This window comes from Chanos chanos, chromosome 10, assembly GCF_902362185.1.
Source record: "Chanos chanos chromosome 10, fChaCha1.1, whole genome shotgun sequence".
Taxonomy (NCBI): domain Eukaryota; kingdom Metazoa; phylum Chordata; class Actinopteri; order Gonorynchiformes; family Chanidae; genus Chanos; species Chanos chanos.
The window spans coordinates 6,618,341-6,635,028 of NC_044504.1; the positions used below are offsets into that span (position 1 = coordinate 6,618,341).

General features: G+C 42.3%; 1 protein-coding gene across 1 annotated transcript in view; it reads left to right on the forward strand.

Annotated features, from left to right (window-relative positions):
- Positions 1 to 12,548, forward strand: part of vangl1 (VANGL planar cell polarity protein 1) — an 18,916-nt gene extending 6,368 nt beyond the window's left edge. The window contains exons 3-8 of the mRNA XM_030787092.1: positions 6,393 to 6,830; positions 7,119 to 7,294; positions 8,673 to 8,806; positions 11,213 to 11,348; positions 11,604 to 11,838; positions 12,288 to 12,548. Of these exons, the coding sequence (XP_030642952.1) occupies positions 6,393 to 6,830; positions 7,119 to 7,294; positions 8,673 to 8,806; positions 11,213 to 11,348; positions 11,604 to 11,838; positions 12,288 to 12,548 (1,380 nt within the window). The remainder of the gene's footprint in view (positions 1 to 6,392; positions 6,831 to 7,118; positions 7,295 to 8,672; positions 8,807 to 11,212; positions 11,349 to 11,603; positions 11,839 to 12,287) is intronic.
- The last annotated feature ends 4,140 nt before the right edge of the window (positions 12,549 to 16,688 follow it).

Genomic DNA, 16,688 nt, shown 5'->3' on the forward strand with positions numbered 1-16,688 from the left:
TCTGTGGCAGGGCTGGGTTGTGTGTGCTGTGAGTGTGCGGTGTGTGTCTCGGCGGGTAGGAGATCTTTTTAATCCCTGCGGTTAAACACTCATTTCACTGACTGAGGTCTTTAACCAAGTCTGACTGCATGCTACACTCACTAAAATCTCACAGTCCAACAGGAGCCTCACCAGCCCTCCCTCTCACAGCTGGTGAGATCTTTGACTGCTTACTTATGAATTTTCTCACAAATGCTATTGTTTACTGTACAGAGATAACTGTCTTGTTAAGCACATATTTTGCTGTAATGCTGATACTGGTAGACACTGGTAAATGTAATTACATTATAAAAAAATCACATTACTATAGAGTACTCTGTGATATGAAGCCATTCATTATAGTGTGCTATTCATACTTGAAAGCAAGCTATTATAGTAATGAAATGTGTGTGCGTGTGTGTATGTGTGTGTGTGTGTGTGTGTTTGTTTGTGTGTGTGTGTGAGTATGTGTGTGTGTGTGTGTGTGTGTTTATGTGTGTGTGTGCGTGTCTGTGTGCATGTGCGTGTGAGTAAGTGCATTTGTGTGTGTCTGTACCCATCTGAATGAAGTCTGAAGTGATTGTGTGTGTTGTGCTCTATGGAGACTCTCCACTGTATTTTGGGTTGGAGTCCACTGTGTAACGATAAGAGGCTTAGGGACCCTAGGGTTTAGCTAAGTCCGCTGTCCTACTAGTTTCATTGTTTGGTCTGGCACGGCCAATCAATTGCTTCGCTCCTAGCAACGCTAAAGCCCAACAGCCAATGAGAGATCAGTCCTTTAGCACCTCAGACTGCCCTTCAAATTAAGTCCTCATACCCTCCTCAACGACCCTCAAAATTAAAAAAAAAAAAAAAGAAAAAAAAGAAAATTAATTTCAGAAACAAAAAAACAAAAAGATTTTTAGGAGCCTTATTGAACCTTCACAGGCAGATTATCACCCGGTAAAAATACCCCTGAGTTTGTTGTCTTTAAAAGTCGATATGATGGCATTAAGCCAGTAAGCACACAGAACTGCTGTCATTCGGCTCACTCTCACACTTTCTCTCCGATAGAAACACAGAAACAGAGTCTGTCTGAATGCATCTTTGGTTTATGTTATCATGACAATCAGTTTTCAGTTTATCTTCCACATTAATAAACCAATATAGAAATGCAACGTTAAATTTACATTCAACATTGGTCATTGACATTTCATGTGTTTATATATATATATATATATAAACATACAGGTGAACGTGTTATTGTAAGTGTCAGATTTGGCATAAATCGTGATGAAATATGAAACATGTTGTGCCGTGATAAAAGGAGACAATTTTCATGTTAATTTTTTAAATGCTTTAAAGCCCTGCGTGGTTGCGCTGGATCTGTCTGCTTCTCACTTCTGCCCAGGAAGTCTGTTCTATTTTAACATAAGGCATTTTCCATAGCTGTTGCCCTTTTGGTCGGCCAGAAATAATAAATCCAGAAAAATAGTGAATTCACACTGATGCGAAGCTGCATTGTTTTTAAACCCAGCTCTGGCCGCATTCCTGTCGAGGGTGTGACCCATTATTTTGCTCTGGAAACAGTCCGTGAGCGTGAACCAAAGGGAAAATGTCTATCGACTTTACAAAACAAAGTTTTGGTGGACAAAGCTTTCATTTCATATCAATTCATTCGAATGAAAAATCGTCTTTTCAGCGCTTGATTTACGATCAATCAGCTTTGTTTCCTTATCTGGGCTTGACTGTCTGGAGCCCCACAGCTGTGGTATCATCTGTTTGTTTGTGGGTTAGTTTGTTGAGTAGTGGTGTGTTTTCACTCTCTGTGGGACCATGGCATTGCTATCCCTGTAACTGAATCCGATGCCCTTCTGAGAGTCCTTCAGCCGAGCGCTGGGCTGTTAGCCGTCAGACCAGTGCTCTCAACTCTCATTTCCATTCAGAGACTCCGGCACCAAGGCGAACCCGTGGGATGCCACGTGTGGAAGTGAACTTGATGGATTGTTTGGCTTTGTTGTTTACATGGTTGAATGAGTGTGTTTGTGTTGTGTGTGTGTGTATGTGTGTGTGTGTGTGTGTGTGTGTGTGTTTGTTTGTGCATGTTTAGCCCTCTCTGATATGAATTATTCATGTCTTCAATTATTCAAAACTAAGGCCACTGAATTATTCTGTCAAGGTATGTGTGTACTTGTGAGTGCGTGTGTGTGTGCGCGTGTGTGTGTGTGTGTGTGTGTGTGTGTGTGTGTGTGTGGGTCTGTGAAAGGTAAATGTGATGTTTGTACTTCCGCTACATTTCATACCCCTTGTTTCAACCCCCCCCCCCCCCCCTCCCACCCCCCTTTGCTCTCTCACTCTCTCTCTCTCTCTCTCTGTGGAGGACTGTCTCTTACCTTGTTTGGTGCTCTGTAATGTGAAGTATGATGGTTAGTTAAAATTTATATAAGTGAAGATGTACTGCCCTCAAGTCTCTTTCCACACAATCATCTACAACTACAGTTCCCATGAGGCCTTGCATACCTGCCCTTTGCCCACACCTTGTTTGGCAGATCTCAGCATATAGTGTGTGTGTGTTTGTGTGTGTGTGTGTGTGTGTGTGTGTGTGTGTGTGTATGTCTGTGTGTGCACGCGTGCATGTGTGTGCATGTGTTTACTAATTTAAAGAGGGACTGGCATGGTGTTTGTTCCTCTTTTTTCATTTGCTCCCAAAGGAATCTGCAACCTATCACCTGATAGCAAAGAGGAATATAGATAAGAGAGAGATGGAAAGAGAGAGAGAGAGAGACTAGGTCTGTAGACACACACACACACACACACACCACACACATATTCTCTCTTGTCTGTGGAGATTATGTGGGATTACTGTAAAGTTAATCTGCTGAATTAGGGCACTTCATGTAATTGAAGTAATGGGAAGATTGATCTGATTTTAAATTAAGGTAAACAGGGACTTCAGTTTTACTAGCCAATGAAAAATTCTCTCTTTCTCACTCTCTCTGTTACTCACACACAGACATATACACATGTGTATACTCTCACACATACATGCTCACACACAATTACCCATTTTACTACTTAGTGCAGAAAAATTTAGTGCAGAAAAAAAACCAAGACCCGTTTTCTTGCCGCCCGAAAATAAGACAGACTGGACCACCACAGAAGAACACCATTAGGCATTGTTGCCATGGAAATGCAGTTATTACTGAGTTTTAAAAACGAAACAGTTTCAAACAACCCTGTTGAGTAGTTCTTAACAGTAAGTGCTACACCCTTCCAACCAACTGAGACCTGGTAGTGGTTCTTTGTAGCTCTTTAGAAAGTGCCTATAGGCTGGTACTGCAATGCTGGTGTGATGTCGAAACAGAAGGACTAGAGCTGCCACTAGACATCTTGATTTTTATTGGGTTGGTTTTTATTGGGTTGATTTTTATTGGGTTGGTTTCTAAAAATAAATGGGCTTCTGAAAATATCAAAACTTTTTTTGTTCTGTAAAATGCAGTTCTGATATTTTCTAACTTTTCTTGTAGAGTAGAATATGGCCACTGAGCCATACAGGAAGCGCACACACACACACGCACACACACACACACACACACACACACACACATGCACTCATGCACACACACACACACACACATGCACACACACACACACACACACACACACACACACACACACACACACAAGCACTCGCACACACACAAACACACACACACATGCGCACACACACGCACACGCACTCATGCACACACACATGCACACACACACACACACACACACACACACACACATACACACATACACACACACACACGCAGTACCCTCAACCTTCCTGACTGAAAGAAAGCGCTTAAAAAAAGACTTTTGTTCTTGCATTCATCTCTGGTTCTCAGTGTTGAACCACTGTGAGGAGCAGGGGGTGATGAATTACCCTTTGCGGCCCCACATTCCTGCTCCTGTGACTGGGACGTCCTGCGTGTTCAGGCCCTGGGTATGGGCCCGGTTTGTCTGGGCCTTCAGGTAGCTGTGACTGTGCAGACTGAGGACCCGATATGACAGTGTTTTACTTTAAAATGAATTAGAGGAAAAGGGCGGAGGGTAGCGGTTGGAGAGCCAAAGAACATTCTCACACTCCTTTACTGTTCTTTTTTTTCCTGTCTTTCTTTTATTTTTCAACTGGAATGTATAGCTCTCTTTGTTTTGAGTGAAACAAACAACTCACACACGCTCAGACACACACATATGTGCATGCATGCTGTAGGCATACAGAGTGTTAAGTGCAGTTTAACGACACATTTCCCTAATGGTTTCACATCTCTCTCTCTCTCTCTCTCTCTCCTCTCTCTTTCTCTTGCTCTCTCTCTCTCACTCTTGCTCTCTCTCTCTCTCCTCTCTCTCTCTCTCTCTCTCTCCTCTCTCTCTCTCACTCTTGCTCTCTCTCTCCCTCTCACATACAAAAGCACCTTTACAGTGCTGCTGTGCTGGGCGTTTCTTTTGTTCTCCTCTGTGAATGCACTCAAAGCATTACAGTTTTTCTGTTGCCCTTTCATGCAAGTGAGTGTGTGTGTGTGCGTGTGTGCATGTGCGTGCATGTGCGTGCGTGTGCGTGTGTGCATGTATGCGCGCGCGCGTGTGTGTGTGTGTGTGTGCGCTTATGTGTATTTGTGTGCCTGTGCATGTATGTGTGTGTGTGTGTGTGTGTGTGTGTGTGTGCGTGTGTGTGTGCGTGTGTGTGCGTGTGTGCGCTTATGTGTACGTGTGTGTGTGTGTGTGTGTGTGTGTATGTGTCTGTGTGTGTGTGTGAGTGTGAGTGTGTGTGTGTACGTTTGTGTTCATGTGTATGTATGTGAATTTGTGCACATGTGTGTGTGTGTGTGGTTTGTATGTGAGTGAGTGTGTGCGTGTGTGTATGTGTGTGTGTGTGTGTGTGTGTGTCTCTGATGCTCTAGGTTAATGCCTCTCTAAGCGTAAGGATCTGGTTCAGCGTGGCATGGCTTTTATGAGGGCCTGCTGTCTATTGTAACCTAAAGTCATTAAAAGCCCCTCACCCACCCCACTGTGATTTTAACCTTTAACCCTCTGACCTCATGACCTCATTAATAGGATTTACAGGCCCTAAGTGTAGGGTTTCCTCTTGTAGGATTAAAAGCAAACCCTCTTTTGTGTAAGCATGCATGTGGGTGTGTGCATATGTGTATACATGCATGTATATACATACATACACACACACACACTCACACACACATATATATATACACACACATACATACATATATATTTACACACACACATATATCTATATATATATATATATATATATATATATATATTTGTGTGTGTTTCTCTAACCCACATAAGATTCCCTGTCTCTTACTGCTCAGTTCAGATCAATTGCATCACTTTTTTCTTCAAGCTCTGTTTCATTAGCCTTATTCTGCATAGATGAAATTCCACATAACCAGACAGAGGGCTGGATTTAGCCTTTCATGTCTCTACATTTCCTTTCCAACCAATTATTTTCTCCTCCTTTGTACCTTTGCGCCTTTCCTCATTCTGTTTTTTTTTTCGAGGCAGTTTTCCATCATTATTGTGACTGTGTTATGGCTGTCATCTCTGCCCAGTGCAAATGAGTCTTTTCCACTCAGCAGATGAAAGGCTATAGCCTCAGTTCAAACCCCATTATCATACAGACAGCAATGAATTCCCGCCTCTAATCAGAGAAACCGGGCAAACAAACAAATGAACGTCTAGGCCTGAAACGGATACTTAAAGAGCAGAAAAAAAAGGAAAAATCCATTACCTGGGTTGGCGTATTATTCGCGAAAGAACTATAATCTTCAACTCTCAGCATTCTGCATCGCATTATCAAACTGTTTATGCTGAAACCCCGCCCCCTTCCCTTCACCTTTTAAAGCTCTGATAGGCTGATTTGTGCCGTCTCATCATGCGTATTAAAATGCATGTGAGCTGGAGGTGTCTGTCAACTGTATGTGCTTATTATGGCAGTCTCGCAGCTGTCGCTCTGCATTAGCGCCCGTGGAAGGTTTGGAGAAATTCACCAACGCTCACAAACAACCTCTTGAATATTCGTATTTATTTATTTATTTTTATATTTGTTTATTTATTTATTTACTTCTCAGGAATAAAGCAGGCACTTGAGCATTAGCATCCTTTATCCCTGAAAAACCCCTGCAAATTTGTACCATGTGTGTGCTTATGCTTGTGTGTGTGTGTGTGTGTGTATGTGTATGTGTATGTGTATGTGTATGTGTATGTGTATGTGTATGTGTATGTGTGTGTGTGTGTGTGTGTGTGTGTGTTTACTTCTGAAACTCCCTGTAGAGGTTTTTGAAGGACATGCAATAAACACCACACTGTCTCCCTTCTCCTCGCAGGATGATAACTGGGGTGAAACCACCACTGCCGTCACAGGGACGTCAGACCACAGCCTGTCCCAGGAGGACCTGGTGGACTTCAGTAAGGAGGAGACGGAGGGCTCTGTTGGGAAGCTGGGATGCCAGCGTTTCATTCCCCTGGCTCTGACTCTAATCTTGGGTCTGCTGGTCCTAGTCACCCCCTTGGCTTTCCTGGTTCTCCCTCAGCTGCTGTGGCCCGAGCAGCTGCAGGCCTGCGGCACGGCGTGCGAAGGCCTCTTCCTCTCGCTGGCCTTTAAGCTCCTCATCCTCCTGCTGGCAGGGTGGGCGCTGTTTTTACGCCCCACACGGGCGGCCCTGCCCAGGCTGGTGGTCTTCAGAGCTCTGCTGGGCCTTTTAACTCTGTTACTGCTCCTCTCCTACTGGCTCTTTTATGGAGTTCGCATCCTGGACTCACAGGTAAGGATATCTGTGTGTGTGTGTGTGTGTGTGTGTGTGTGTGTGTGTGTGTGTGTGTGTGTGTGTGTGTGTGTGACTATGAAAAGGATTTTTTATTTATATTTGTGTCTTTTTTCTTATTTTTTCTTTTTTTCGTGCTTCCCCTGAAGGTTCTTACTTTTAAAAATCCAGACAATAAGTTGCATTTTAATATAATTATGACTGATTATGAATCTGTGTGTGTGTGTGTGTATGTGTGTGTGTGTTTATGCGTGTGTTTGTGCGTGCGTGTTTATGTGTGCATAACAGGATGAGAATTACCAGGGCATTGTGCAGTTTGCCGTGTCGCTGGTGGACTCTCTCCTCTTCATTCATTACCTGGCAGTGGTGCTGCTGGAGTTACGACAGCTGCAGGCCTCTTTCTCTCTCTGCGTCACTCGCTCCACAGACGGAGAGATCCGACACTACAACCTGGGACAGCTGAGGTGGAGTACACACGGACCACACACACACACAAACACACACACACACACACGTTGGCCTTCGCTTCTCTTTCAAAGAATTTATTGTCGTCTCTCCAGCTGCTGGAGCTCAGCGAGACCCGTGGAGGCTTAGGGAAGTGTAGGCCAAAAACAACAGGGCTGTAGGGAAAAGAAACGGCTCCAACGCGGTGCGCATGCCGTCAAACGAGCTCGTTTTGGGCTCAAGGTGACAGGGCAGCTGACCAAAAGACAAGTGCAGTTTAAACGAGGGCAGGATAAACGCGCTGTCAAAAAAGCCTAAAAAGAGCATCGCGCAGGGAGAAAAGAACAGAGGCAGATCAGAAGATAAGAGAAGAAGAACTGACTTTCAGACAAAGGGCGGTTGAGTTTTGACGGTAGCGGAAGGAGGCGACTGCAAGATGGTAACCGTGGGTGAAAGGATTCAGCCGGCAGGGCTGACTGAGATGGTTCTGGCTTTTGACTCTTTGGATTGTTTGACAAGCTTTCATTTCTAGATATTTAAAAGGGAAGTTGAGTTCACACAACCTTCCTGACATATGAATTTACCTCATCTGTCATTGACAGCTCAGCTTTTTTTTATCTAGACATTTAGATTTCTTTTGTAGTTTTAGTTATATTTTTCATCCTTGTTTCATCCAACTGTTAAAATGGATCCACATGTCATTAATGGCGAAGTTCCTTCTTTAAATAGCAGTTAAATTCGAGTTTGAGTGTGCATTTTTGTACAATAATCATATCAAAGGACCATCTGTTCATGAGAGCAAATCAGGTCAGGTCATTTTTATTGGTGACCTTGTGTTTTTATTTAAAAATTATTTAAAAAGCTTCTAGAGTCTCCGACAGAGTCAAGATCAACAGACAGACAGTTCACATTATCTGTGTGTGTGTGTGTGTGCCCTTGTTCTGTAGCGGAGCTGGTCTCCTGTGCAGAGTTGGTTGGTAGTGTGTGATGTTTAATGCATTAATCATGCGTGGAGTTTAAGCCAGGGGGAAATGCACTATTAATCACCCAGTTTGCTTTCCTCAGCCACTCCCTTACCAAAGGAATGTAAGGGAGTTTTTTAAACCCTCTCCTGTCTCTGCTCTCTCTCTTTCTCCCTTCCCTCCTTTCTCTCTTGATTAAATTATTCTTCTCTTTTGTTCTGCTTTTTGTTCTCATGTGATTTCTGATTTTTTTTTTTTTTTTGCCATTCACTGCCCCCCTCATCTCTCTCTCTCTCTCTCTCTCTATCTCTTTCCTCTCTCTCCCTCTGTCTCTCTTTCTCTTCCTCTATCTCTCTCTCTTTCTCTCTCTCTCTCTCCCACTCCCTCTCTCTCTTTCTCTCTGCCTCTGTCCATTCATCTCTGTTTCTTTGTCTAGCATTCAGAGGGCAGCTCTGGTCATATTGGAGCACTACTATAAGGACTTCCCTGTACACAACCCCGCTCTGCTGACTGCTGCTAAGACCAGGGCAGCCAAGCACCTGGCCGGACTAAAAGTCTACAACGTAGATGGTGAGTCCTGGTCAGACCTGGTTTACACTGGACCTCGTCTGGTTCTGGTAACGGTCCACATCCGATTTAATATTATGCTATTTCTAAAGGTACAGCAGGTAAATTGTGATGTAGTTTGAATACATAAAAGTCCTTAAAAGTATGTTTATTGAAGCTCTCTGTGTGTGATATTGTGTGTGTCTATGTTTGTGTGTGTCTATGTTTGTGTGTGTGTTGTGTTACTCTCCTCCTTGTCAAACTCTGGACTACAGTCAAAGCTAAACTGAAAGCCTATCTGTTGGACAGTAAGTCATTTTTGTGATGGATGTTATGGAATGCTGGTAACGCTCACAATTCACTGCACTCATTAATGCTATCAGATTTGCTTCTCTAAATGCACACACACTCACACACACGCGCGCACACACAAACACTGACACAAACGGACATACTGTCCAACCCTGGATCACACAAATACACATAGACCCTCACACACCCTCAGTGCCCTGCAAACCATCCCTGTGATCCCAAACACACTATGTTGAACACATTGTGTTAAATACATTATATTTTGGCATTACCTGGTACCTGGTACCACTTTCATTCTACTCTCTCTCCCTCTCTCTCTCTCTCTCTCTCTCTCTATTTCTCTCTACTTTTTGTGCTGTTAGCCTTAGGCTTGTAAACTTGGAACAGTGAAAACTAACACTGAGGCTCAGACTGCCTCTAGAGGACCAAGCCTTCCCAGCAGCCTGTGCAAATGGAGCCCTGTAGCACTCGGTGCAGTGTGTGTGTGTGTGTGTGTGTGTGTGTGTGTGTGTGTGTGGTGTGTGTGTGTGTCTGTGTGTCTGTGTGTCTGTGTGCGTGTGTGTGTGTGTGAATGCGTGGTATATGTGTGTTTGTGTGTGGTGTGTGTGTGTGTGTCTGTGTGTGCGTGCGTGCGTGCGTGCGTGCGTGTGTGTGTGTGAATGCGTGGTGTGTGTGTGTGTGTATGTGTGAGAGAGAGAGAGAGAGAGAGAGAGAGAGAGAGAGTGAGTATGTGTGTGTTAGTATGTTGAGGAGGATTTCTAGCAAGTCAATAGTTCATCAGAGTCAGGCACATCCTCTCTGGATTTCACTCTTTTGAATTCTGCAGTCTGTGCGTGTGTGTGTGTGTGTGTGGTGTGTGTGTGTGTGTGTGTGTGGTGTGTGTGTGTGTGTGTGTGTGTGTGCATGTGTGTGTGTGTGTGTGTGTGTGTGTCCGAGGGTTTGTGTTTCTGCTCGCTGGCCTCTCATACCTCCTAACTGGATCATCACCCTGTTGGCAGAAAGAACTTTCCAAAAAAAATTCATAAGAGGAGACCACTGCCTCCAGTCTTTCTTTAATTATTAATTATGTTCTATCTCGTCTCTCTCTCATTTCACTAAGTCACTCGTCTCCATCACTGATAAAGACATCACCCATCCAGCCTCTGTGTTCACTCCCCTACACACCTCATACACACATATTTGCTCTCAAGAATAGACAAGAATATATTTAGTCTCACTGGTCTCCTTGGTGACTGGGAAGGTCTGCAAGCCCTTAGGCCTGTCCCTGGTCTGTGTGTGTGTGTGTGTGTGTGTGTGTATGTGTGTACGTGGGTGCATGCGTGCATTTCTTCACATAATCTGTTATCATTTTTACTCCCCTTTACATAAGATATGATATAGTCTTTATTCGCCTGATTTGACATGAGCTGTATCTCAATAGTGCCCTTTCTCTCTGCAAGAGCTGCATGGATAACAGACCCGTTCAGCACCACAGGAACCTGCTTCTGTTACCCACATCAATTATTCATCGTCTGAACAGGGATGAATATGCATAATTCGCGGTGTATACCATATCTCTGTATGGAGCGAATTTGCATCTCGTTAAATATTAATGTGCTTTGCATAACAATGAGCTGAGCAGTAGCGAACACGTTGAAGGTGTTTATCGAGGCAGACGCAACCTGCTTTAGCCCGCAGGGCCTTGTGGCCAGGTGTACTCCACAACCAGATCAAGGCACTCGTGTGATGGAATGAGTGTAAAATTAATATTTAATGCCCCTATTTTAAATTCAGCTCCCCTTTTTTTTTGGTTTTCACTGCTCTTACGAATCTTTTTTTGTGGTAATCAAGGTGCATCGTTTTAAAATGTGTGTATGGTTGGTTTTTTTTTGGGTTTTTTTTTAATATGTTAATGAAACATGTTCTTTCTGTTTGCTGTGACCTCAATTTTGAAAAGAACCGTGGGATTTTTTTTTCTTATCTTTTTCTTATCTTAGTGAGGGATAAGGCACGCATAAAGTTTAAAGTTTGCATACTTGTCCCAGTTGCGGAGTGTCACTCACTGTTTTCCACAGGAATATTTTAGCAGTAGAAGCACAAAGCGTTTCCCACAATGCCGTTGGTTTTTTTTCCTGTCAGGTCCTGGCAGCGAGACCGTGGCAGGTCAGTCTAGAGCCAAAATGGCCGCCGCCGCTCGCCACAGAGACACCACTCACAATGAGCTGTACTACGAGGAAGCAGATTACGACAGAAGAGTCCGGAAAAGAAAAGCAAGGTAAAATAAGGGAAACAAAACACGGCTTGAGCGACGACTGTATAACCATACTGAGAGAAAGAAAAAAAAAAACAGGGCAGTGTGTAGAAGGAGTGAATAAGAGAGAATAAAACAGACTTAAAGTCAGGTAGATATATGTGAGAGGAAAGAGGGAAAAATAGAGATGAACCAAGCAATAAAACTGTGACTATTCTGAGATCATATTCGGTTGCTATGACAATGCCAGTATTAATCTACTGCACTCCCCCTGCTCAGGCTTGTGGTGGCAGTAGAGGAGGCGTTCACTCACGTGCGCCGACTGCAGGAGGAGGAGAAGAAGAAACCCCCGGGAGAGGTGATGGATCCCCGTGAGGCAGCCCAGGCCATCTTTCCCTCCATGGCCCGCGCGCTGCAGAAATACCTCCGCACCACTAGGCAGCAGCACTTCCACAGCATGGACAGTATTCAGTCTCATCTCACCTTCTGCATCACCAACAATATGACGCCCAAGGTGATGCAAACTCTCACACATACACACACATGCATGCACACACACACACAAACACGCACGCACGCACACACACACACATACACACACACACGCACACACACACACACACACACACAACTGATCAGATCAGATGCGGACAAACACACACACACACAGACACGCACGCATGCATACTCACACACAGTGACAGAACACAGGATTCAGTCTCAATTCCTCTTCATGTTCCCACGAGCAAATGACATCCGTGATCGTAAATACACACGCACATGCGCGCACACACATGCATGCGCACACACACACACATACACACACAGAGCCCCGCAAGTTCCTGACGACAGTTGGAGTGTATTTAGTTTTGAGCTGTTTTTCATTTTCTCATCCGTGTAAGTATCTTTATCGTATCAAGAGTAACATGTTTACCTGTTTACCGTGTTTACCTGGCCCCACAGGCGTTTCTGGAGAAGTACCTGACTGCCGGGCCCACGCTTCAGTACAGCCGTGACAGCTGGCAGGCCAGACAGTGGACTCTGGTCAGCGAAGCCTCGGTCACCAGCGGACTACGGGACGGCACGATCTTCGTTCTAAAGTCTGCGGACTTCAGTCTGGTGGTGACAGCCAAGGCCATTCCGCACATTAAACTGTCGGAGGAATTCATCCACCCCAAATCTCACAAGTTTGTTCTCCGCCTGCAGTCGGAGACATCCGTTTAACCCGGGGGAGCAGGGTTTTCATGTCCTGTCATCTCTCATTCATTGTTATTACACTGTAAAATCATATACTGTTGTTTTACTTGGCATTTTTGCTCTATGACTGTGTGTCTGTGGGTGTATGTGTTTTTGTATGTGTGTGTGTGTGTGAGAGAGAGAGAGAGGGAGAGAGAGAATGCCAGGTGTGTGCATGTTATGGTTTGAGTTGTGAGTTCTAGTGTGTTTGTATATATGTAAGTGTTTTATTATGGTTTTGTATTGTTTTCTACCTTCATTTATATGGAAACAAAATGCATTTTGAATGGACTAAGGCTGAGTCTTTTATCTCAGACCAATGTCAGTGGACACAGATAAACACGGAGGAGTCTCTGCCTGTAATCACCTGCCAATCACCAGGCTCCACCAATAGGCAGCCAAAGGACGGTATTCTGTCCAAGGGAGGGCTGGACATTATTTCACTCCTTTTTTTGTATCTTATCTGCTCTCTCTCTTTTTTTCTAAACAGAAGCCTGTAATCCTTTGTCCTAAAAGCATCGAAGTGCTATAGGTAAAATCACCACTTCAGATCTGCGTAGAAACAGCTCATGCCAAAACTTGCTGCTCGGGTCCTGCTAGTAAAAAAAAAAAAATCTTCAGTTCATTTCAACAATATACAACAAGATGTATTGGTCTCATACGGACATTAAACAGTTACCACAGATAATATGTGTTTATGAAAACAGTTCTCACCACGACGAAATGTGGACATTGTTACGCACATATCTTCTGTTCATACGGAGAGATTTGTGTAAAGCATTTTTTTTTTTACTATCTTTGTTTTATTATTATTATTGACTGGAACAGTAGTCTTGATCTCACCAGTCCAGCCTTTTAAAGACTCTTGTTAGGAAGAGAGGGTGAACAGGATATTGTTGTTTGGCTGTCTCTGCATACTCTTCGGGGGTTGCCACGGCAACAGACGCATGTTGTCAGTCATGTTATTGCTGGCTCACTTCGAACAACAGTGATTCACATTTTTCTTTTTTTTTCTTTTTTTTTTCTTTTTTTGGTTTGTCTTTTTTTTCCTCTCTCTTTTTTTTTTTTTTTACAAGCTAAAGCAAGTTTTGTATTTTTACTACTGATGTTTTGGATGTGTAGAAATGTGTTTGTACATAAATATCTAATTTATAAGTACATGGACAAACAGTTTGTGTATGTCTTTGTGTATGTATTATCTAAACCTATTAGACAGACTTAATTATATATTGTTTTTCTTTCTCCAAAAAGTGCTCATAATTTTCTTTGTGGTCAAGATGATAGAAGTATTAGGAAAAGTTTCATGTTTTGCTATGCCATGTTATTTCCCATTAAAACGATAAACTGCAGATATTACAGTAAACAGCAGACAGGTAATAATTCAACACATAGTTAAATTATGATTAACGCAGTAAAGAGACACAGTGTACTTTACCACTGTGGAGTGAATGGTCAGCTCATAATCCAGCGAAATATATCAAATCTCAATCCAGAACATACTTAAATTATATTTAATTCAGATAGTAGATGCAATAAACATTATTTACTGAGGAGAAAGGCTGCAAAAACTAACTCAGAGGTCATTTTTTGACTTACAAAGTCAAAGTTCATCTATGACTTCAACTTACACACATGTGTTTGGACAGCATTATGTCATTGTACTCATCTTGAATTTTCCAAGAAAAGACCTTGCCTCTTGGCACAAAAATGCAACCCTATGAGACCCACTCTCCTCAAAACAAACAAACAAACAAACAAACAAACAAACAAACAAACAAACAAAACAAAAACATTTCGACAGTCAACAGTGTGATCCCAGATTCAGAAATTGTTTGAACGTATTATAATGAAGCGTTATCTGATTAATAGAATGTCTTAGTGTCTAGTGAAATCCTCAGTGAGTGGTGATACTTCTGTTGAAGACCCTCGTAGGACGGGCATGAACTCAAATGTTTTCAGTGTTGGTAGAGGACGTGCTGTCTGAAAAGAGTATCTGTCATCGCTTCATCTCGGAGCATCATACGTTGTTTTTTTTTTCTTCCTGTTTCTCATATGATTCTCATACAATATTAATAAGAGGATTTAGAAAACACAAAATCTGGACTTTTGCGCCCCCTAGCAGCTTGGTCATGAAGTGTTTGACTTTTTCAACTTCCCTCTCACAACAAAATCAAACTGAGTGAATGTGAAATTAATGTTTGAAAAATTTCCTTTCTCTGCTCAGATTGACACCATTGTTGGCCCTGAACAAAAAGAACAAAACTGTAAATGTTCAACCTTTCAAAATTATTTGTTTACATAAAACCTGTTGTTGTTGTTTTTGTTTTTTTCATTTGTTTTTGAGTAACTCATCGATCTCAGAAAATGTGAACAGATACAGTGCCTAGAAGAAGTGTTTACCTCCTTTTCGCATGTGTCCTACTCTCACGTGTCCAGAGTTGCGTTTTTCCCCACTCCTCTTTGCAATATAGTCCACCATTTGAGAACATAAATGATTTTATTTCCTCATAAGTTATGACTTTTAAATGTATATATAAAAAATACCCCTCAAAACTGAAACATGATGTAAACATAAGTGTCGTCATATAAAATCTATTTCTTAATAACAGTTCTAATCATCTACCAAGCCTCTGTAATACCTCTGAAACACTTTCCCTCCAAAGACTTGTGCCTTTCCAAAAATTTGTCCCACAGATATTGTGCTATCCATCCTTCAGCTGTTTTTTTTATATTTTATCTTTTTTTTTTTTTTTAACTTAAATCACATTAACCACTATAATTCAACATGAGTGGAAGCCACTTAACTCAGAGCGTCATTTTCTAGAGTGATTGGCTGCACCTGTGTCAATTAAGGATCGCTGTTACAGGGAGTAGCAGATGCCTATTCAATCAAGCCGTTTTAAAATTGATTTTCCCAACCGATAATTATTTGTCTTCATAAAAACGGTCACTCAGAAACTGTTTGTCAGAGTGTGCGCATAAACGGGTGTTGGAATGGTCTTTTTGAAAGGCAGCGTAGTCCTTCTATCAGCACTGAATCTATGAATATGTATGTGTGTATGTAACTACATTTCCGCTATATTTACAATACTCAGTGTTTAATTTTTTTTTTTTTTTTATTACAGCTTCTGTTTTACTGACAGTATCGCAAGAACTGGCCCCACATGTTGTTTGTATGAAATAAACATTTTTAACAAATAACTTAAGATGTGTTCACCGATTGTGTGTGTGTGGTCAGACATGACTGGTCAGTGAATGAAGATATGTGTGTATGTACTTGCCCATTAATAAGAGTGATTGTGTAAGCCTGGATGCCTGGGGGTAAAATTAACACAGGTAGAAATCCACCAACATTTCTCATTCATTAATTCGTTTGCTCACTCATTCATTCATTCACTCATTCATTCATTCATTTCATTTCATTTATACATACTTTCTTTTCTCCATCATGTCTGTGTTTAACTACCCATTTCAAGCCTGGTCAATATTAGAGCCCTAGACTTGGATATATAATACACTTACAGTGGATTTACACAATATCAATATAGAAATAAGCACAAGGAAGCTCTTGTAGTGATGCATAGAGTTACACAATGCTCCCATACCACCTGTAAAAATGAATGTGTATGATGAAGAACATGACTGCAGTGAGCAGTGTGTTGCACCATCCAAAGCAGGTATAATGTGCTGTTTGAGAAGGCATGACAGGCCAATGTCCTCACCGCTAAGGATGATGGGTACTACTGAGGGAGGAGAGGGGAGGGATGATGAAGAGAGAGAGGGAGAGAGGAGAGGTGGTGGGGGTCCTGAGAGTTCCACATGGCCATGAGGAAGATTAGATAAACCACAAACCAAATGCCACCATCAAACAGAGTGGTTCAGGACATGAAAAATGATTTAGATTGCATCAGAAAAGCATGTTTAGTGTTCAGCAAGGCAATAACACACTGCCCAGGGAGTGTACTCTTAAGATGCAGTTTGATTTCAACTTGTAGGGTTGGTTTTTATTATTTTCATGTCATAGATAGCAGAATAACAGTCAAAATGTATTACGCTGGCGGTTTTGTAAATATGAATGTGTTTGAAAGTTTTTTTTAATGCAGTTTTCTAAGTTATGTGTTGTAAATT